Genomic DNA, 22900 nt, shown 5'->3' with positions numbered 1-22900 from the left:
ATTTCAGTTCACTGGGTCAGGGTCTGACCGTTCTCTCATCTACATATGTGCTCTGCATATATTGCCTCTGGTCTGTTCCAGACATTTCCGTCACCCCTGAGTGATGGAAATGATGGAAGCTTCTTTAGGACTCCAGGCCTGAACAGCATAATCTGATTTGACTTAGTGAAGATCTCCGCACTGGGAGACAATTGGATGCCTATCAGTTAATAGAAAGGTATTTTATTTTCCATTTGCTTATTGTTCTCATGAGCACATTCCTCAATTAGGAATCCCTGAAGAGGTTTGCATGGTAGGATTTCAGCCCCTAAACTGAAACTCTGACATTTCCATGATTAATCCTAAACAATGGCCCAATCCAAATGGAGCCCGAAAGAGGCAAAAATAGTTTCTAATAGGTCCAGCCTAGTCTGAAGAACTGAGAGTTTGCTAAGCATTAAAAAATAGTAACCTTAGCACAGGCACTGATGTTCCCAAAATGAGCAGGGGCAAGAGAGACGCCCTTCAGAGCTACTTTGTCGGCAATGTGGAGCCAGTATAGGAAAGACAAGGTAGATGCTGTGTGATGAGTGTGACTAGAAAACTGCTATGAGAGCACATAGATGTAAGCTTTCTCTTCGGAGACTCCCCAAAATATTTCAGTGAGACTTTTAGGGGGTGGGGAAGAGTGTGTCAACAAAGGAAACTATGAATTATTTGATATTAACATGACTTCATTTATGTCCACAGGCTGGTGAGACCTGGTGTCTCTAGGTATTAATTGACTGCGTTGTGGGATATCTTTTGTTGGGGAGAGCTTGCAATTCCAATTCTAGTTGGTGGAGCTGATTGTAGTTCTTCTCTTCATCCTTATTCCTTTTTTGAAGAGTAAACTGCCAAACATTTTTCACATTGCTGGAAATTTTGGGAACTCCCTAGGATTCACGTTGGACTCACCTCTAAATTTCCAGGAATAATGAGTTCTCCTGGTGAACATAATTTGATTTCAATTTCATTGTTTTCTCTTGAAACTGAATATAAACAGGAAAATACTTTCTAATGCAGATGTATTAACGTTTGCATGCCAAAGAGAGTTTCAGAAATTTACAGCACAGTTCATCTGTACATCAAAATTCATGTGACACTTTACAAAATTGTGAATTTGGAAAAAAATTAAAAGCTCTTCATGTGCCCCAAATCAATAATTCAAGACAGTTCAACAACAGGTAGAAAGCATAGCTTTTAGTTGTCAACTGGTGAACCCCCATATCCAATTTGAGTTTGAAAACCTGTACTTCCTTGAAATTAGCTACAATCTTATTGTTGCCATGATGTTTCATGTTCAGTTGCTCAGATATCCTATCATATCAGAAAAAAATTGCAATCTTGTGGACCTCTAGGAATCTGAGAAGCTAAGCTTCTCAAAGCCCTTTGACCCTCCATAGTAATTAATTTTGCAGCACTATCTTTTCAAAAGGTTCCTATGACCTAACCATGAGACTGTATGGTTAAATAAATCTAATCTAAATAAAGTATATCTTCATGTTGCTTCAATTTCTTTTTTTTTTTTTTTTTAGTAAGTTTGTTTTAATACTTACGTATTTATTTATTTATTTATTTGGCTGCATTGGGTCTTCATTGCTGTGCGAGGGGCTTTCTCTAGTTGCAGCGAGTGGGGGCTATTCCTCTTTGCTATGCGCAGGCTTCTCATTGTGGTGGCTTCTCCTGCTGTGGAGCAAGGGCTCTAGGCAAGCAGGCTTCAGCAGTTGCAGCGCTTAGGTTCAGTAGCTGTGGCCCACTGGCTTAGCTGCTCCTCGGCATGTGGGATCTTCCCAGACCAGGGATCGAACCCATGACCCCTGCATTGGCAGGCAGATTCTTAACCACTGCGCCACCAGGGAAGTCCCCAATTTCTAAATACCATATAAAGTGGCAAGAGCAGGAAGAATGTTAAATATCTTGATCACTTCCCCTCAGCAAAAAGGGTCACTGATCACATTTTGCCTCTGAGCTATCCACATACATCTTCTTCCTCACTAACAAAAACTCCATCATATTTGGATGGTGGGTAGAGAGCCCTTCAGGTCAAGAAAGATAGGGCCCCATGCAAGCCACAAGGGAATAAATTGTGGTTGGACTTACCCCATTTCCCTTTACCTCTCGTTAGTCTAGGAATGCACCTATGGCCCATATCTGGCAGATAAGACAAAAGGAGAGGTGTGCTGGGAGACTTCCTGAAATTGTTCATCTTGGGGGAAAAAAAAAACTTCACAAAAAGAAAGCATTTTACCTCAGCCCTTTCCTTCTTACTTTGAATGCAGCCCTGTGAGGACTTGATACTTGAAGCTGCAATAGCCATGAAGTGGCAAAAGATGGCAGAACAGGACCGACAGAGTCTGGGACCTTGCCGACACCATTGTACTGCTGAGACTGCTTTCTCCAGACCTCTTGTTAGGTGAGAAAATTAAGCATCATTATTGCTTAAGGCCCTAGGAGACTGGGTTCTATTGTTTGCAGCTAAATGTATCCTAATGCTACAACCATCCCATGCACTGAAACCAACCTGCAAGATTCACAACACACTTTCCTGATTACGTAAAAAAACACTCCAAACAACTCTTTTAGAGTAGCAGAGTGGTAACAGCATTTTTTCCTTTTCAGTTGAGCTGTCCAACCTTTGGCAAATGAAATTAGAATTTTCATATGCAAACCAAACTTATTGGAACGTGGTTAGAAAAGATTAGTGAATGCTTTCTAATTAGTTAAGAATGACATTTGCTGAAAACTCAGGTCTTTCTCTTATAGTTTTGTGTTATTCTGCTTAGTTCATTCATATGGGGGAAGGTAAGGATTGGAGTAGTTGAAGAGTTATGAACAACAGCTGTGAAGTAACAAATATTCCACTGTTTGTGGAGCAGCAGCTTGACCAGCTAGCCTGAGAGCCAGACTGACAACTTTGACCAATACTGTTTCCATGTGAATTGATGGAAAATAATAATTTTTAAAAGGAATGTGCGACTTCAGGCTTGCAGATCCGTATAGAAGTTGATGAGGACAAGCTGGAGAAATCCGTGGCCCTCACTTAAACATTCTTTACAGTTCAAAGAAGGGTGCTTACTCACTTGTGGTAGGTAAGGAAGTCATCCTATGAGGACAGAAAGCTCCAGGAGACTGGATCCAACTTGCAGTCAGCTGTGGAGAATACAAGCCTTTGGGTTTCTTGTACAAGAGGTCCCAAGGATACAAGCCTTGGCAAGGACAGTGACCTGGCAGGAAAGCATTAGTTCTCATCTTGAGGGATGACATCTGTGACCCTTACAGTTCTCTCTCCATTTGAGGATCAGCAAGCTTTTGTCAGTAACATGAGATGGACAGTAAAACATTTGGAGTGAGGTTTTCTTGATTCTTTTTCAGGTGTGGCCAACAAGGTGTGTCATCCCTGGGTAAACAAAGGTCTTTGGAAGCCAATTTTATTCAGTTTCAGAAAAAGATGTCACATGAATTTGGATTAGAAAATATATTGAGGCTCGTTTTTCCAGAAATGCAAGGAAAGGAAATAACCCTTCAATAATTTTCTGGATTTTCCTCTTACACCGAAAGATACATGTCTTCTCCCCATAGCACCTTCTCCAAGAGTCAACTCACCCTCCTTATCTCCCTTTAGCTGGGGCAAGCTAAATTTTTTTATATATATAACTTTGAAAATATGCTTGCATTTTTCCCTTTCCTGTTCAAAAGAGGGAGAGTACTCCATGTGCACATGGCGGGAAGAAGATGTAATCCTACTTGTCCTTTATCGCAAACCTCATTGGACGGGGAGCTAGATGGAAGCCACGCTGCTTTTTTTAAAAAAAAAAAAAGGTATTTATTTATTTATTGGCTGTGTCGGGTCTTGGTCATTGTGCGTGGGCTTTCTCTAGTTGCAGTGAGTGGGGCTACTCTTCCTTGTGGTGCACGGGCTTCTCATTGCAGTAGCTTCTCTTGTTGCAGAGCACAGGCTCTAGGCGTGTGAGCTTCAGTAGTTGTGGCACATGGGCTCAGTAGTTGTGGCGCACGGGCTTAGTTGCTCCGCAGCATGTGGGATCTTCCCAGCCCAGGGATCGAACCTGTGTTCCCTGCATCGGCAGGTGGATTCTTAACCACTGCTCCACCAAGGAAGCCCAAGCCAAGCTGCTTTTGCTGAACCCCAGCTGGTTATGGATTCTGGATGTGTATGTATTGCGGCTGGAAAGGTTTGGTTGAGGACAAGAATAATTTGCCAAATACATTGCTAGAAAGAAATCTACACACGTGGTTGACTTGTTTCAGGTTTCCTGGTCACAACCATGCCAGGGTTTACATTTTTTCTGGATAAAAACAAATTGGGGTGGGGTACATTCTTTGTCTAATGTTGCCAGTGCATGAATTTTGCAGAGGACTCAACTTGCTCACGTTTAAACAAAGCTACACTAACAGAACATAAAGAACACCCGAGTCATGTCTCAGAAAAATGATCCCTAAAGAGTTTCCTGTCCCTCCCATCCAGCCTCTGGGAAGGTTTATCTCTCTGTCCTTGGTTTGTGTTAAGTCATATAATGTTTTGCCAAAGCCCACCCCTATCACCCAGAGCTACACGGTAAGACTTAAACCATCTCTCCACTTACTGATAGAACCTGAGAAGAGTTCATTGGTACCAGGTGGTAATCTTTCCTTCATTCTCTTTCCAGCCTCTTGCCTAAAAGTCCTAGGATAGGCTGTGAAGCCACCATGGGTGGTGTTCATGTCTAGATGATCCCCCCACAAAGATGCAGCAGTTGAAGCCTGAAGACGAAAACCCAGCCTTCCCCTGAGAATAACACACAGGGACCACCCATCCCTGAAACACCCATGACCCCCAACACACACACTGAAAACAAAACCCTAATAGAGAAAGTAGCTGTGTGGTGGTGTAAAAAGTCCCTTTATGCATTTGCCATTCCCTTTGCCTGGAATGCACATAAAAACTTCTTTTTACAGGTGTCAAAATTATACATCGAAACCAACCCTCACTACCGGGATCCCTCTTTGGTCCTCTCCTTCTCATTTTCATCCCTTGTCCCATTTCTCTTCTTCCAGTATTCTTCTTTTCTGTAGGTAGTTCCACTGTGGATCCCTTTACACTTTTTCTCTTTTCCATCCTTCCTTTTCTTCCCCCACTACTCCCATCTCACTTTCTCTCTTATTCATTTCCTACTATGTGCCAGGTATTGTTCTACTGAGTGAAAACTAGAAGATCCCTGATATTGTGGAACTTATATTCTGGGGGGTGAAAGGCAGGGAGGATGGAGGAAAAAAGGCAAAATAATTCATTTCAGGTAATAACAAGAGCTTTGAAGGGACTCAAACTGCATAATGTGACAGATGACCTGGGGGTTGGGAAGGGGGAAAACTGCTTTAAATGGGATGGAAGGGCTAAAATTTAATTGAGATCTGTATGTAGGAGAGATTTAGCTAAGAGAAAAGCATTCCAGACAGAGAGAAGAGCAGTGAAAAGTCCTTTTGTAGTAAGAACCAGTGTAACAAGTCCAAGGAAGTGAAAGAATGCAGGTATGGCTAGAGCTTGGAGAAAAAGGATGGAAGTGGTAAGACAGGAAGTTTTGCAGGGGCAGGTCACATCTGGCCTGGAAGGTAATGTCGGGGTTTGTATTTTATTTTAAATGCAATACGAAGCCAGGTCCTAGCAAAGGATGAATTATTTATCCAGAGCACTGACTATCCATTGTTTCATTCCTTTGTATTCTCTATAGGCTGGTCCTATAAAGATTTCATGACAGTGGGGCAGACATAAAGGATTTATTACATAAGGGAGTCTGGAACACTCAACAGGTGACAAATGTGAGACCCTCTGCTTCAGTCTACATCTTTGTCTGCTTCCCCATCTCTCTGAGCTACCCCATCCCTACATACTCATGCCATCTGTCCTCGTTTCTTTTTGATAAATTCATCATTTGCCTTTGGATTTTCGTCTGTTTTTACCCCCCAATTTGTTAACATAGATGCTTTAAAAAAAAAAAATCACTCATCCATGTTTCTGCATAGGTCATTGGGGAAAAGATCAAGAAAATCAACAAAAATCCCCTTCGTTGCAGAGTGATGACTCACAACAATGCTGTAATCCAAGTACTGGAATGACCTGGAAGCCACAGCACACTTCCATTGTAGTTATTATATTAAGTACTTTAAAATTACACGTCCAATCGTCTTTGACAGTCCCAAAGGTTTTCCAAACAAAATCCAACCTAAAAAAACAGTGCCAGTTAATGAGCATTTCTCAGCGAATTCATTGTAGTTGGGATAAAAATATCTAAATGGTTCATGTGACTTAAAATTATCCAATTTTATATCATGTTACTGTAATTCACAATGCATCATAGTGCATATAAAAATCCCACAGTAATCAAATCCAATTAGAATGCCTCTTTACCCAAATTAAGTTACCAATTAAATAAATTCCCCCAAATGAGGACTGTATCCAAGGTAAATTAAGTTAATCCTGTTATTATATTCATCCTACTTGTGTTCTCCAGTTGCACTGTAGTATTCTCACCATATTTTTTAAACTACAGTAAAAACAAAACAAAACAAAAGGCACAATTCAAATGTTTCCATTTAAGAAACACAAGAAAATCAGTTACGAATTTTTAAGCAAACAGCCCATACTTTTGAATGGCTACCTTGGAACCCCACAATCATGTGTGTGTGTGTGGGTTTGATACTATTCACCACATCAGAAAAACCCATTCATAGAAACAAGAGAACGACAAAAAGTCTTCTCAGGGTGCCTCAGTGGAACGGGTGCATTTATTTGAACTGGTAAGTCTGTGCAAATACACTCAGTCACAATTGGGAGCTTCTTAGGCCTGACAATAGTTTAAATTCTGAAAAGTATGTAAGACTGTTAGAGACCTTCACCCTCCCAATATACTATGTCCTTAATATTGGAGGGGACTTTAGTTCTCCCCTAGTTCCCTGCTTAGGATTAAATGAGAGACTTCAGCTTTCGTGTAAAGCTGTCAGCTGGCCCAATCCAGGACAACATACACAATCTGGACTCTGGGGAACGAGGGACAAAAGGGAGAGTGATCTAGAAAGTGGTAGGGAAAAAAGCAGGTAGGATTTCTGCTTCTGCAGAAAATGTCCAAGGATGGCAGACTCTAGTTAAGATCAATGGGGGAAGATGTCACAGTGCGTAGGCAGAGAAATAAGACAAGGCAAAGATGACCTTAGCCACTGAGAATGAAGGAGTGAGGGGAAGGGATGTCTGCATGCAGTAGACCACTGAGTTAGAAAGAGCAGAAATGGAAACCAGCAATGATTCTGATCTAGGGCTTGGCTAGCTTAGATGTTCTGTCCTTGGACACAAACTTTTCACTAGAAGATCCAATCATTAATGCAACAAACTCAAATGAATTCTAGGTTGGGGGTGGTTCTCTTCTCAAACATGGGGCTGAACCAGTTACTGGGAGAGGAGGGATGAAGGGGTGGAATCTGAGCATCTCAATAAGTCATCTAGTAGCTCTGGTCGCTTTGGACATTCCTGGGGGATACGTAACATCTCACTACAACAACACAACACACACTGATACCTGTTTGTTCCCCAAGACCAACATCACAGTGAGTTTTTACCATCTTAGCTTACAGAGACATTATTTAGTCCAGGTTACAATCAGATTTCACAAGAGAATTTGACTACATAGATATTTATAAAATGAATGTGGTTAAAAAAAAAAAAGTACAGGGGCTGGAAGTCAGAAAAGCTACTACATTCCAGTCCTCTCTGCTGCTGTTCAGCTGCGTGAACTTGAAGAACTCCTTTAACATCTCTGGGCCTGTTTTCATCTACAAAGTGTGGTGATGAACCCGTCACTCCCTCAGTGTTCTTGAGCAGATCCCAAGATGAAAGCTCACTGTGGAAACTTAAAAGCAAACAGAAGATGTGGCACTGAAACAAAGTGGACAGCTGCCTGAACTCTAATATAATCACCTGTCCCCACAAAGGGACTGGTGGCCACTGGTTTGATAAGTATTGTCAAATGACATTTACTTGTATCTTTTGAGAAGAGTACTTTTCAGACACTGGTCTTGGAATAAGCTTAAGAGGAGTCTCATATCATTTCCAGTCTGAATGAACAAGTCTTATTTGGGGTTTGATTGGAGGTGGGGCTAGATGAAACTGAGCGGCACATCCTTCCGAAGTCACGAGGAAAAGTCAGCCTTTATTCTAGCAGTGTTTGGTCTGGAACAGCTGCTCCATAAGTGTCAGCCCTAGGCCCCACAGCATACTTTAAATAATATCACTAATACCTTTATCCAAAATACACTTGAGTTTTAGATGCTTATTATAGGAGAGAAAAGAACCAATACTCACCAAGTGCCCTCTATGAGATAAGCACTTGCAGGCGTTTTACATACATTCTGTCATGTAATCCTCAAGGCAACTTAAGAAGGTACATATCACTGTCCCCATTTTACAGGTGACAAACCTGAGACTCAGAGTGCTTATGAGTTGCCCCAGTTCACACCACTAGGACATGACAGAGATCTGAAATAAAAATTCAGGTCTTCTGACTTCAGTCCATGCTTTTTCTTCTATAACATCATGCTACATAGAAGAAAAAGAAATGAAGGTGAATGATTAGCCAGCAAAGTTAGGGAAAATGATAGGCTATTAGTAAAGAGCTCACCCATTCTACATCATTCTGCAATGTCCACCTTTCAAAAAATCAGATGATGATAGAAATCTTCAATATTAAATCACTACTAAACATAAGCAATCTGACTTTGATGATCCAGAAAGTGCTTTCAGATCTTGTTGTGCCTTACAGTTCCCACAAGCAAAACTGATTATCAGTGCACTACAGGTGTGTGGAAAAGAAAATGCCAGTAACAGAAGCCAGGTCACCTGCCTCCAAGATGCTGGGCCCTGCGCAGCTTTTATTGGCTTTTATTACTCCAGGTCAAGGAAACAAATATAATCTATCAACATGGCTGTGCCTCTTGGGATATATATTCTAAACATACATCCATTCTTATTCCCAATGAGAAAGAAATCATTGCAAAAGAATCTCACCTTTCACCAAATTCTACCCTTAAAATCCTAAACCAGTTGTATCACTGTGCACAATATTTTTGGCAGTCACAAACTCTATCACAAAGCAGAGCAAAAAACAATTGGAGAATATAAGTGGTATTTAAATGCCCCTTGTTGGGTGGGTCAGACTGCATGAGGCAGTGTGGCTGTGTGGAGGGTGAGAGGTCTGCATCCACGGTGAACGGCTTACTCTTGCCACAGAGTCACCAAAGCCAAGGTTCTTGGCTTGCATGTTCCTCAGCCATCCCAGTGCCCACACCCCTAGCAACTTTAAAACAATGAAATATCTACAAGCAACATGTCCAAATAAAGAGCTCCACAGATGAATCTCCAAGACGTGGCCAATTTCAGAAAGGCATTTCTTGGCAGGCTAGAGCAGACTGGGGTGAAAGTTGTACCGAAGGCTGGAGAAGAGCCCGATGTGTTTCACGAGATTGGGCTCCACCACATAGGCCCGCTCCCCCTTGGCCCTCAACAGTGAGTATAGCGCCATGTCCTTGCCAAAGCCCTTGTGGCAGTACACCTGGGACAGGTAGGTGAGGGTCCGGCGGGCCGCTGGGGCAGGGAAGAGCATGGCCGGGGTGCAACACTCTGAAGCAGGGACCACGCTGTACAGGGAAGGACTCAGCCGCCGCAGCTCCAGGAAGTAGTGCCGGCCCACCAGCTCCACCAGGCCCATGCTGTACAGGGAGAAGAAGAGCATGACAGGCCAGCTAAACCCCGGGCGGCTGGCAAACCGCATGTATATCCAGGTTAGTAAGGGCCCCAGCAACATGCCGACGCCGACCCACTCCAGGATCCGCATGGGCTCTGGGTTGATGTAGTGCTGGAGCCTCTCGGGGTGATACAGCTTTAGATAAAGGGCATCTCTGAGGTGCGGCTCGGAGAAGCGAGCCCGCAGAAGGTGCTCCAAGACTGGGAAGATCTGATCTTCCGGAACGGCGTCATCTTCCACCATCAGGACGTAGTCTGGGTTGTAGGTCTGCAGGGAGGATTCCAGGCAGTAGACATAGTCCTGCTTCTCTTTCTCAAACGAGTTGGTCGAAGGGTCGTCGCCGTAGTCATCCTCCGTGCCCTCGTAGCGGTTGGCCACAGGGACGTACTTGGACAGCAGCTTGGCATCGAAGTGGCTCACGCTCCGCTCCACGTTGCACAGGAAGAGCTGGTGCCCCTCGCACTGGGGGCCGCATTGTTGAAGCAGCCGGTGGAACTGGGACACCACCTGCAGGACGTAGTGGAAGCCAGGTTGCCTGTCCACAGTGATGATGGTGATGACCAGCCAGGGGCGGGGAGTGGCCTGCCAGACGATAGGCACTGAGCCGTTGGCAGAGGGCAGCTCCTCAAAGTAGTGGAGGGCAGCTTCACCCTCTTTCAAGCTTTGCTGCAGGAACTCTTGGCTCATTTGGTTCAGATGCCAGTGGCGCAGGTAGAAGTAAGAGTGCAGAAGCCGGTGACAGGCCAGGGGGGCCAGCAGACCAAAGGTCACTACCGTTAAGATGAAGAGCTGGACAGCAGTGCTGCCCCAGGAAAGCCGCCTCAGCCTCCGGAGGAGCATGGCAGCTGGAGAGGCTGAAGTGCTCATGGGGTCAATTTCTGGTCAGGTCTGGTCCCAAGAACAAACCATCCTGGACTGAAGGCCAAAATTAGTGCAAGTCAAACCTAAAGAGAGAAATAAAGAAAGGTACAGGGCTTAAAAAAATCCAGGGATGTAATTCAGCACATATCAAAACAGAAATTTTAATTCTAGGCTGTATAGCTACTAGAGACTTAAGTATTTTCTCCAGTACACTCTTTTTGGTTGTATCTGTTAATGACCTCTGGGATTCTTCAATCACTTCTATGAGTGATGAAACCTTGGTGCATCCAACCAAGTCTCCACACCTACAGATGCTTAGTTAAGGTTTACAGTGTGCCAGAAAATCACCAGATAGGCTAGTAAAATCATTATTTCAACTCAGCAGTTACAAAGACACAGGTTCTTAAAACACACACAAAAAAAGCAAGGCTTGACACAAAGGGAAAATACATTTAAAATAAGTTCGAATGTAAGTACACTGTGAGTACTTGTTGACTAACTGTGCAGTGTAGTTTCTGAAAACTGTCTTTTTTGCACATCCCGAACAAGAAAAGGACTATTGTAGGATTCCCTGAAATGTCTTTATCAAGATCTTCCATTCCTGGGACTTCCCAGGTGGCGCAGTGGTTAAGAATCCTCCTGCCAATGCACGGGATACGGGTTCGATCCCTGCCCCAGGAAGATACCACATGCTATGGAGCAACAAAGCCCGTGAGCCACAACTATTGAGCCCATGTACTGCAACTACTGAAGCCCACACACCTAGAACCCGTGCTCTGCAACAAGAGAAGCCACCGCAATGAGGAGCCCACGCACCACAATAGAGTAGCTCCCGCTCCCCACAACTAGAGAAAGCCCGTGTGCAGCAACGAAGACCCAACACAGCCAATAAATAATTTATTAAAAAAAAAATTCCATTCCTATTTCTCTAACCTCATGCAACTATACTTAAAATTGCATGTTAATTTAATCCTGATTGTTTTTCCATTTTATATTTTACAGAACTGCCATGGGAACCAGTGAGAGAAAGGATCTCCTCCCGTATGCAAGTGAACTCTAGAGCCCCATACTTTGGGAGGGGAGGAAACATGTGAAGGAAGACCTACGAGCAGCTTTTCGTGAGGGAGGGAAAAGGTAGGCAGAGATGAAGATGAAAGAGAAAGTTGCTGCCAGCCTGGTCCAGAAAGGAATGTAGTGTGACATCATCTCTCAGAGCACAGGCCTGAGGTCAGGCACATGCTGGAGTGAATACCAGCTCAGTCACTCACTTGGTGAAAAGTCACTTCACTTCTCCACATCTTGGATTCCTTACCTTTAAAATGGAGGTAATAATAATACCTATTTCATAGGGTTACTGTGAAGATTAAATGTGTTACAGAGCAAAATACAGAGAAAAAATGCTGTTAAAATATATCCACATGGGGACTTCCCTGATGGCCCAGTGGTTAAGACTCCAGGCTTCCATTGCAGGGGGCCTGGCTTCAATCCCTGGTCAAGGAACTAGGTATCACATGCCGCAACTAAAGATCCTGCATGCCGCAATGAAGATCCCACAGGCAGCAATAAAGATGCCGCATGCCACAACTAAGACCTAGTGCAGTCAAGTGAATGAATGAATGAATAATAAATAAATAAATAAATAAAAGAACAAGGGCTACACGTAAATCCAGATAGGCTTCACGGTGTCCTGTTTCCCAAAACCCAAAACTAAGTACCAACTGTGAGGGTTTCTCAGACTAGTTGGTTATTGCCAAAATTGAATTCCAAATTTCTCTCTTATTGACTAATCCTCTATGTTTTACCCAAGGATAACAACCTCAACACAATTTAATGGGAAAAACCAGGTGACATAGTTTTTAAGGCCTTAAAGGAGAGTTTGAAGAACCCACCTATCCTTGGGCATCCCAATTATCAGATTCCCTTTTTCCTTTTATATATGAAAAGGAAGGAAATGCCCTTGGGGTACTCACCTCAAAACAAAGGGACCACCATTGACCCGTAGGGTCGATATCCAGCAACTGAACCCTGTGGCACAGGGATACCCCCCCTTGCCTTCGAGTCATATGGCTCCGGCTCTCTTGGTTAAGACTACTGAGAAAATCGCTGTGGGATCCTCATGAACCATGTTTGTACTTCATGCATTAGAAGCTTCCCATCACTCTGAACATTTCTCAGTTAGCTGCCTCACCTCTTATAAAGTCCTTTTGTTAACTGCTCCTCATGTAACTCTTTTACATTATAATAACCTTAACCCTGCTACTCTTCTCCCCCCATCAGTGATGCAGTCCCTCATGACTGCTTACCACTGACGAAGCATCCCCTGACCCCTTCATGATGATCTGCAGGAAAATCCTTTGGGTAACACTGACTTCTTGTGGTTCACTGATGGCCCTTATTTAAAAGGTGACCACGGCAAATATTGTGCTGTGTATGCTCCTGCAACTCCTTTCGATGTTGTTAAGGCAACATCTTTACCTATGACTACTTAAGTCCAACAAGCTGAATTATATACTCTTACAAGGGCTTGCACCATAGCCAAGAACAAAGCTGCCAATGATTTATAGTGATGGCAGATACACTTTCAGAGTAGTTCATGATTTTGCAATGTTGTGCAAACAATGTGGCTTCCTTACTTCAAGCAGAAACAAAATTTAAAATGGCTCTTATGTTTAGAAATTATCGGATGCAATACCTTTACCTGCCACTTTAGCTATTAAGATTCTGAGGCATTCTAAACTTGTCTCTCTGGAAGCTAAGGGAAATCACCTTGCTGACATTTCTGCGAAAAATGGCTGCCCTTAAAGAAACCAGCAGCAGCCAAACCTCTATCATGGTCCAAAGGCTCCCCAAATGGTAACTTAGAAAAACTGGTTACAGAAGCCCAACAATTAGCCTCAGAAAAGGAAAAACAAGTTTAGAAATTCAACAACTACTGATTTGATAAAAAGAGAAAGCTCTGATTAGGACCAAAGAATAACACAATCCTACCAGAGATGCTAAAAGTCCCACTCCTCACCACTGTATATGTGTTAAACCACAGGTCTACTGACAAAAAGATAACATTCATGAATCAGTATTGGCATGGAAACACTAACAAGGCTACAAAAAGTGCCTATACCTCACTATCCCACTTGTTGAAATACAACCCTGGGAAGTCTGTTTGTAACACTCCTGGACATTTTAAACTGCCTAATGAACAATTAGAGGTCTGGCAAATAGATTTCAGACAACTTCCTCTATTTCGTGGATATAAATATGTTTTAAACATGGTCTGTATATTTTCATACTGAAGTGAAGCCTTCCTTGCAGACAGTCTGCTGCCTCTTCTATGCCTAATGTCCTTTGGGAAAAATTATCCCTACTTAGGGAACTCCTCTTGACCCTCATAATGATTGAGGAACTTATTTTACTGGTCAGGTACTTTGACAATTCTGCACTGTTCAGCCAGTTTTATGCTTTCATTGTGCTTACCACACCCAATCCTCTGGTTCAGTCAAACGCATTAATGTCATTAAGACTCAACTGGAGGGACTTCCCTGGTGGTCCAGTGGGTAAGATCCACTTCTTTCATTTATTTTTTATAAATTTATATATTTGTTTATTTTATTGGCTGTGTTGGGTCTTCGTTACTGCACACAGGCTTTCTCTAGTAGCAGCGAGTGGGAGCTACTCTTCATTGTGGTGCACGGGATCCTCATTGTTGTGGCCTCTCATTTTGGAGCACAGGCTCTAGGCATGTGGGCTTCAGTAGTTGTGGCACATGAGCTCAATAGTTGCGGCTCACAGGCTCTAGAGCGCAGGCTCAACAGTTGTGGTGCACGGGCTTAGTTGCTCCATAGCATGCGGTATCTTCCTGCAGCAGGAATCGAACCCATGTCCCCTGCATTGGCAGGCAGATTCTTTTTTTTTTTTTTTAAGAACTTTTATTGAGATGCAGTTAACGTACAATAAACTGCATATATTTAGAGTATACAATTTGGTATCCCAATCTCCCAATTCATTCCCCCCCCAACCCTCCCCACTTTTCCCACTTGGTGTCCATATGTTTGTTCTCTACATCTGGGTCTCTATTTCTGGCAGGCAGATTTTTAACCACTGCGCCACCTAGGAAGTCCCTCCACTTCTTTTAGAACTCAAAAACTCTTACACTTTGAGATAATCACAGAACACCCAATGAACTTGGCTCCTGCTTCTTTTGACCCACAACTGATAAAAGGAGAGATACTCCAATATTGCGGAGGCCTACTGCTCCTATTAAAAATATCCATGTGTGGTAGAGCAATCTTTTTTTTTTTTGATTTATTATTTATTTTATTTATTTATTGGCTGTATTGAGTCTTCATTGCTGTGCACGGGCTTTCTCTAGTTGTGGCGAGTGGGGGCCACTCTACATTACAGTGCAGGCTTCTCATTGCAGTGGCTTCTCTTGTTGCAGAGCACGGGCTCTAGGCATGCGGGCTTCAGTAGCTACAGCACATGGGCTCAGTAGTGTGGCTTGCAGGCTCTAGAAAGCAGGTTCAGTAGTTGTGGCGCACGGGCTTCACTGCTCCGAGGAATGTGGGATCTTCCTGGCCCAGGGATCGAACCAGTGTCTCCTTCACTGGCAGGTGGAAGCCTCTGGTAGAGCAGTCTCTTCACAGTGTACTCTTGGAAGATGAAAACCTTAAGCATCACATCTTGCAACCTGGAGATTTTGTCTATTGAAAAAGTCACCTCCAGAAGGCCTCTCTTCAACCTCACTGGAAATGTCCCTATCAGGTACTGGTAACCAACCCTTGTGCTGCCAAACTCTAAGGAACAGACTCTTGGATACATGTGACACACCTAAAGAGAACATAAAGCCCTGCCTGGACCGGCACATCATCTGGTGACCTGAAAGCAAAGATTTCCCAGAATTGAAGCATCTGTTGAGACAGCTTTCTCAAGATATCCAGAGCAGGCCTGTTGGAAATTTGTTGCCAAATCATTGACAATGACAACACTTCAAATGATCTCTAATGTCTGTGATCTTGATAACATATGCACCTTATATGAAATGTGCCTTGGAGTTCTCCCTCCTACCCCTCCTTGTTACCCACATGTGACCTCAATAGATTCCTAATCTATTCCCTCTGACATGAGACACTATACTCAGGAAAGGTCTTTCCTGACATTAAGGAACAAAAAGCCTCTGAAAGTAGAAAACCTGACACTTGATCAGCAATGCTTTCAGAGAAAGATCTTCATCAAAAGGGGCAAATGTATGGGGGGGTTGTGGTGGGATGAACTGGGAGATTGGGATTGCCATATGTACATTACCAATAAGAAAAAAATATCAAATTGTACACTTTAAATCCATGCAGTTTATGTCAGTTATATCTCAATAAAAGTTCTTAAAAAACTTTATCATTTTGATTCTTATTATCAATGATGATAAACAGCTTTTCAAGCATAACCTTCAGGTATAATATTTCTCTACATTTGCTCAGCGCAACGAGCATTTGAATTCTTGCCAATGTATTCATTTTAACTGTACTTCTTATTTTAACCAAAAGAAAAAAAAAGTTTTTGAAAACGCAAAGATTCAAAATACTATCTAAAAAGAGGCAAATAAGTAACATGTCATCCCATATTACGCAAATCATTTCAAGGATAAATATACGCCTACAACTTGCTTTTCCATTTGGAATTATCAGTACTCAATGTCTTTTAATGACGCAAAGGCCCACAGAATTAAACTACTTAAAAAATGTTTTCTTTACAGCAGAGTGGAAAATAAAACTAATGCTCTTTTTCAAAAGAAAAAAGGCGGGGGCAGGGGGGATGTAAAAATTAATGAACAGAAAATTCAATTAAATAGAGCTTGGAGGCTAGAAAGGGGAGCTCTCCTGCCCTATGATGACAGCAGAGCCCAACAGAAAGAAGAAAGACTCTTCTTTCCTGGCAAGGGCTTGGCCAACCAAAAGCCATGGGCTATTTGTTTATCACTGACCTTCTTTTCCTCTCCACAAAAGCACTCGCCTTCCCTTGCTGTGCAGGGACTTGCACATGACTCCCCATGGTTGCAGACCCTGAATTGCAATTCTCTGCTGATCCCAAATAAACCCATTTTTGTTGGAGAAATAATTGGCAGTCTGTTTTAAGTAAACAATCCCAACCAGAAATAATCTCTTTTTTTCCTCACGTGCTAGGGCCTTTTATGTGAACTTTCGTCCAAGGACATTCATTTGTCACTTTCTACTTTAAACTGTATCTATTTATAGTTACCAGTTATTAAGCTCCTACTACATATCCAAATTCTGTACTAGACTCTTACATTTCTTCTGACAGAAAGAGCAACTCTCAAATAGTAATGGAACTAATCTCATTTAAATGGAAAAAAAAAAAAAGCTATCAAGTTGAAAGCAGGAAATTCAAAAACAGGAAAAATTTCAAAGCCCATGCTATTTGCATGATGTTTGCCCCTTACACAGCTTTATTCATGGCCCTTGATCTACAGCCCAATTGGACTTATAAATCCCTCATTAGTGGATTCAGTCTGATTTATCTTTGATGTCCCTCACAGACCCAGCATAGTATACTCTGCATAGCAAAGGTTTCATGTTTGTTAAGCAAATAAATGATCTCTATGGGCCTCAACTCCTCAGCCTTAAAATTGGGAGTATCAAAGAGCCTGGTCATATAATGTGCAGAGATCAACTTACTTGGAAATGCTTGCTGAGTACTTATTATGTGCTGGGTACTGTTCTAAGCATCTCATTGATCCTCATAAGAAGCCTATAAGAAGTACTATTATTAAGTCCATTTTATACCTGAAAAAAATTAGGCACAATTAACTTGTACCCAAGGTTAACAAAGCTTTAAATGGGTGGCAAAACTTGAAATTCAAGCAGACTGATTTCAGAACGCATGTTCTCAACCAATATGCAATATTGTCTCTGCATGGATTGGGAACCCAAGAAAATCAGCTGAAAAATGATTAGAAATGGTAACAGACTTTCAGAATGTATTCAATAACAGAATTAATATATAATATTTGATATATTATATATTAATATCTATATCAATATATATTATATGTTATATTTATAGGTAAAATATGTAATATATACATACTACATATATACACTGATTGCTATCATCTAATCAATTATTAAATGAATCAATGAGATAAAAATATCTGTCAAAATGGAAAAAGAAACCAAAAATATCTAGAATAAATTTAAGAAATATGCAGAATATACACACCTGTAAAATTCTACTGAAGGACATTCAGTAGAATGGATAAAAAGAACATTTTCCCAGCTGAGACGGCTCACTAATGAAAGAAGAGATGGAAGCCTCTTTCTCCAAAATTAATCTCTATATTTAACATAATGTCAATCCAATTTACTTCAAGAGGGAGTAAGCCAGTGCAGTAAATGCGCACTTTCATATAAATTGGTGGGAACTTTGAAGGGAAAGTTGGGATGGTATCTACAAAAATTTTATATGTGCATCTCCTTTGACACAGAAATTCCACTTCTAGGAATCTACCCTGCAGAAATGCCAACACATGCTACCAAACATAGACAAGGAATGTTCACAGTAATTTTGTTTGTAAGTAAGAAAGACAGGGAGAAAGAGGGGGAGAGGAATAGAGAGCAGGGCAGGGAGAAGGATAGACAAACTACAGGGATAGGAAATGGCCAGCAATAGGGAACAGATGTTTAGATAATTATACATGGGAATGATACAGACACATTAAAAGAGAAAGGTTTAAATATACTGACACTTAAGTCTTAGCTAGATCTCTGCTGTGGACTGGATGTTCGTGTTCCCCCAAAATTCATATATCAAAATCCGAATCCCCAATGTGATATTTGGAGATGGGGTATTTAGGAGATATTTAGGTCATGCTCACGGAACTCTTTTGCTGGGATTAGTGCCCTTAAAGAACAGACTGAAGAGAGCTTGCTACCTCTCTCTCCTCTGCCGGTGAGAACATATCAAGAAGGTGGCCAGCCGTAAACCAGGAAGAGGGCCCCTTATCAGAACCCAGTTATGCTAGTACCCTGATCTCAGACTTCCAGACTCCAGAACAGTGAGAAATAAATGTTTCTGCTGCTAAAGCCACCCAGTTTATGATAATTTGTTATATCGAACCAAGCAGTTTGAAAAAGTCTCTAAGGGAAAAATGCAAACAATGTCAATGCAAATTGTAGAAAAGTGTACACAGTATGATCATTTTATTTTTTTATTTTTTAAAATTTACTTGTTTATTTACTTATTTATTTATTTTTGACTGCGTTGGGTCTTCGTTGCTGTGCCTGGGCTTTCTCTAATTGTGCCGAGTGGGGGCTACTCTTCTTTGTGGTGCGTGGGCTTCTCATTGCAGTGGCTTCTCTTGCTGCAGAGCATGGGCTCTAGGTGCGAGGGCTACAGTAGTTGTGGCACACGGGTTCAGTAGTTGTGGCTCGCAGGCTCTAGACCTCAGGTTCAGTAGTTGTGGCACATGGGCTTGGTTGCTCTGAGGCATGTGGGATCTTCCCAGACCAGAGCCCAAACCCATGTCCCCTGCATTGGCAGGCAGATTCTTAACCACTGTGCCACCAGGGAAGTCCCATGATCATTTTATTTTTGATGTGAAGTATAATTTAGTGAAGGAGAGATGAAGGTATGGGCAATGGAGGTCTCCTGTTTTAGCCCTCTACACTTTTCAAAGAGCAGGTATTACTCTTATGATCATTGTTAAAAGTTTAATTCAACAAATACTGAGTCTTGTACCAGGCACTAGGATAGTGAACATGACACTCAGGGGTCCTACTCTCAAGACCCTAATTATCAAAAATCCAATAGAAATCCAAACAGGGGGGCTTCCTAGGTGGCGCAGTGGTTAAGAATCCGCCTGCCAATGCAGGGGACGTGGGTTCGATCTGTGCTCCAGGAAGATCCCACATGCTGCAGAGCAACTAAGCCCATGCGCCACAACTATTGAGCCTGTGCTCTAGAGCCCGTGAGCCATAACCACTGAGCCCATGTGCTGCAACTCCTGAAGCCCACATGCCTAGAGCCGGTGCACCACAACAAGAGAAGCCACGGCAATGAGAAGCCCGTGCACCACAAAGAAGCGTAGCCCCCACTCACCACAACTAGAGAAAGCCTGCGAGCAGCAATAAAGACCCAACACAGCCAATAAATAAATAAATTTATAAAAAAAAAAAAAGAAATCCAAACATGATTTGTTTCTTTTAGTGGAGCAGAGAGAGATTGATTAATCTGACTAAAGTATTCTAAAGATCACCTGGAATTAGTACTAATAAAAACTGCTAGGAAATGCTCACTTTGCTGGGACATATACTAAAACTGGAATGATATATTAAAGATTAGTATGGCCCCTGTGCAATGATGACATCAAGTTTATGCAGTGCTCCATAGTTTTTTATTGTGATGGTGGTTATATTTGACCAATATTCATCAAAATACACATTTAAATGGCTCATTTTACAACATATAAACTATATCTTAATAAAACTGATTTTTTAAAAAGCCAGGAAAATGATACTGGGTAATAAGAAAGATATTAAACTTGCTATAAAATTTCAGTAATTAAAATAACATGGCACTGGCACCAAAATATACTGATAGCCACATGCAAAAATCCACAAACAGATATAAATATATAATAATTTAATATACCATAATTGTAGCAGTCTAAATCAGGGGTAAAAAATGAACTTATAGCTTTGTAGCAACTGGCTAACCATTTAGGAAAAGAAATTAGCTCTCCACTTTACAATTTAAACTAGAATATATTACACATTAACATTTTTAAACAAAAGCTTAAAAGTACCTGAAGAAAATAGAGGAGAATATTTATACAAACTTAGGTTAGGAAAGGTCTTTCTCAGCAAGATCCTCAAGCAGAAACCATAATGAAAAAGAACAGAGTTGAATGGTCGAAGATGAGAAACTGACAAAAAAAAAAATCACTAAGCAAATTGGGAAAGACTGTGCAACGGAGATGACAGAATTACTATTTTAATGTGTAATATATGAGCGATTAAAAATCAGGAACAGATAGACACTCCAAAAAAGGGGCAAAAGAATTAACAGTCAATTCACTCACACAAATGCAAAAGGCCAATACACAGAGGGAAAAAAAAAAAGAGTTGATTCCCTCTGGGTAATCAGATTACAAATGGAAACAATTTGTTTTGTCCATGTCACTGGTTTAAATGTGTGCATGCAGAGAAATTTTTAAGATATCTAGGAAATCTCAACAATCTAGGAGATGAAGTTTTAAGTTATCTTTTTCTCCTTTACACGTTTCCATTTCCTGAACGTTTTGTAATAAGCTTATCCTTTAAGAAAAACTCTAATTTTAATAATGTTAGACGAACATGGTTTTCTCTTCTCACCTCCTAAAATATCTGGTTGCAGTGCACTCTAGAAATGCATCCCTAAAAGCCAATTCCGTTTACGAGGTTTAGTTCTCCAGGGGAGAACGCGTGCACGCGCGCTGCCCCCCGCACCCCCCCCCCCCACTTCCCGCCCCCTGCACCCACACCTGCAGGTTTTGCTAATGGTCCGCATAGTGAGATCATCATTGGACCCGCCCCTGTGTCCTCTCACCTCCGGGGAGAAAAAAGGGACAAGCAGGGGATGCCGGGGTCACACCCACCCTCCAATTCCCGCCCTGGATACTGCGGGCGCAGTGCGGCACTGGCAAAGCTCGCACCCAGAAGCCAGGACGAGGGCGAGCCGAGCCGGGATGGTCCTCACCATCCCTCAAGGAAAGAGAACGGCAGCGGAGGCCCAGCGTCCCGGATCCAGTGTCTGCCACTGGCCCTGGGCAGAAGGCGCCGCGCTCGGGCCCGTTTCCCCACCCGCGGGCGGAAAGGAGCACTCTCAGTCGCCGGGTTGCCTCCCTCCGTCCGGTCTCTCTGGGAGCCGGGAAGGATGCCTTCCTCTGCCCGCTCGCCCCGCCTCGTCCCGGGGCTGCGAGGTCGCCCGCAGAAACCCAGCGCCGCAGCAGCGCGTTTGTGGGCGCGCGGGGCTGGCCCGAGGGGCCGACGCGCGGCCGATGTGGCCGCGAGCGCGCGGCCATTAGGCGACCCACCCTGAGGCTGCTCTGCCCGGCCAGGCTGGGCAGGCGCTGGCTCTTACCTGGACTAGCATACCCCGGGCTCCCGCCTTTCTGTCGGCCTCGCGGCGCCGCGGAAGCGGGCGAGGGGCAGGGAGGCGCCCTCGCTGCGCCACTCAGGCATGCCTGCGCAGATGCCGCCCTGGCCGCGCGGGGGACGCCCTTCTGTGGCCCCCGCAGTCCTCCGGCAGGAAGCCGTCCGCGCCCCGGGCCGGGCCGCAGCGAGGCCGGCGGGCCCACAGCGCACGGCCGGGGCTGCAGGCCCTCCCCAGGCTACGCCGGGGCCTGCGATGGCTCTCCGCCTGCCGGCTGCAGCGATCCTAATCCTTCCTCCCTCGCTCTGGAGACAGCTCCGGGGTGGGCACTCCGGTCGTGATGATGCCAGGGGGGCTGAGCAGATCGTGCGCAGCGGACACCTTCAGCTCCGTCCCCTGCTGAAGGCCGCCCGCTGCTGGTGTCGCCTCGGCTGTCTGGCTCACGCCCACGGAGGAGCCATCGCGGGACCCTGAGGCCTCGGAGGAGCGGGCGCAGCCGCGTTTGGGCGCGCGCGGGAGCTTCCTGCGGCGCGGAGCCCCCTCGCCCTGGCAGGCCACGTGACCTGCGAGCTGGGGAGCGACCGCAGCCTCCAAAAGCCAGCTTAGGGTGGAAAAAGGACGGCAAACGGCGCCAACTAATGGGCAGAAAGGGAAGAGCAGGCTCAGGGCAACGGAAGTTGAAATGCTGGAGGAAGCGTGTCCTCTGCGGGAGGAGATGTTTTCGCCAGTCATAAAAAGAATAGCGGACACGACTTCCATCCTAATCCCCATCGTACCCCGCGTTACGCCAGACGATGTATGAAAACTCCTCTCTCACTTTATTCCTGTATATTAGAGATTGTCATCCCCAATTTGCAAATGAGGAAAGAATATTTGAAAAGGCAATTTGCCCAGTGCAATACTCCAAAACCAGAATTAAACAAACCAAAAAACAAACAAAAACAAACGAACCAGAAAGGTTCGCTCTAATCAAAAACAGAAAGGTTTGCTCTAATCCTAGCCAGGCGTGGGATGTAGGTCTGTAGCTCTTTCCACTCACCTGTAAATCTCTCCCAGGAGTGGCTTTGGTGGTTCATTTGAGTCCAAAGTACCCCCAA

General features: G+C 43.5%; 1 protein-coding gene and 1 non-coding gene across 2 annotated transcripts; one reads left to right on the top strand and one right to left on the bottom strand.

Moving 5' to 3' along the window:
• Nucleotides 1-8892: 8892 nt before the first annotated feature.
• PGAP4 (post-GPI attachment to proteins GalNAc transferase 4) lies at nucleotides 8893-22396 on the bottom strand. Its single transcript, XM_057724504.1, has 2 exons — nucleotides 21792-22396; nucleotides 8893-10747 (listed from the first exon to the last, which is right to left on the bottom strand). Exon 2 carries the CDS (start codon nucleotides 10668-10670, stop codon nucleotides 9459-9461), a length of 1212 nt encoding a protein of 403 aa, XP_057580487.1. The 5' UTR covers nucleotides 10671-10747; nucleotides 21792-22396; the 3' UTR covers nucleotides 8893-9458.
• LOC130847327 (U6 spliceosomal RNA) lies at nucleotides 19961-20064 on the top strand. The gene has a single exon (XR_009052095.1). It is a non-coding gene; the product is annotated as a U6 spliceosomal RNA (small nuclear RNA).
• Nucleotides 22397-22900: the final 504 nt, after the last annotated feature.

Source organism: Hippopotamus amphibius, chromosome 2 (assembly GCF_030028045.1).
Source record: "Hippopotamus amphibius kiboko isolate mHipAmp2 chromosome 2, mHipAmp2.hap2, whole genome shotgun sequence".
Lineage (NCBI taxonomy): Eukaryota > Metazoa > Chordata > Mammalia > Artiodactyla > Hippopotamidae > Hippopotamus > Hippopotamus amphibius.
Note: the sequence above shows the minus strand (reverse complement) of the source record. Positions and strands in the feature narration are given on the sequence as shown.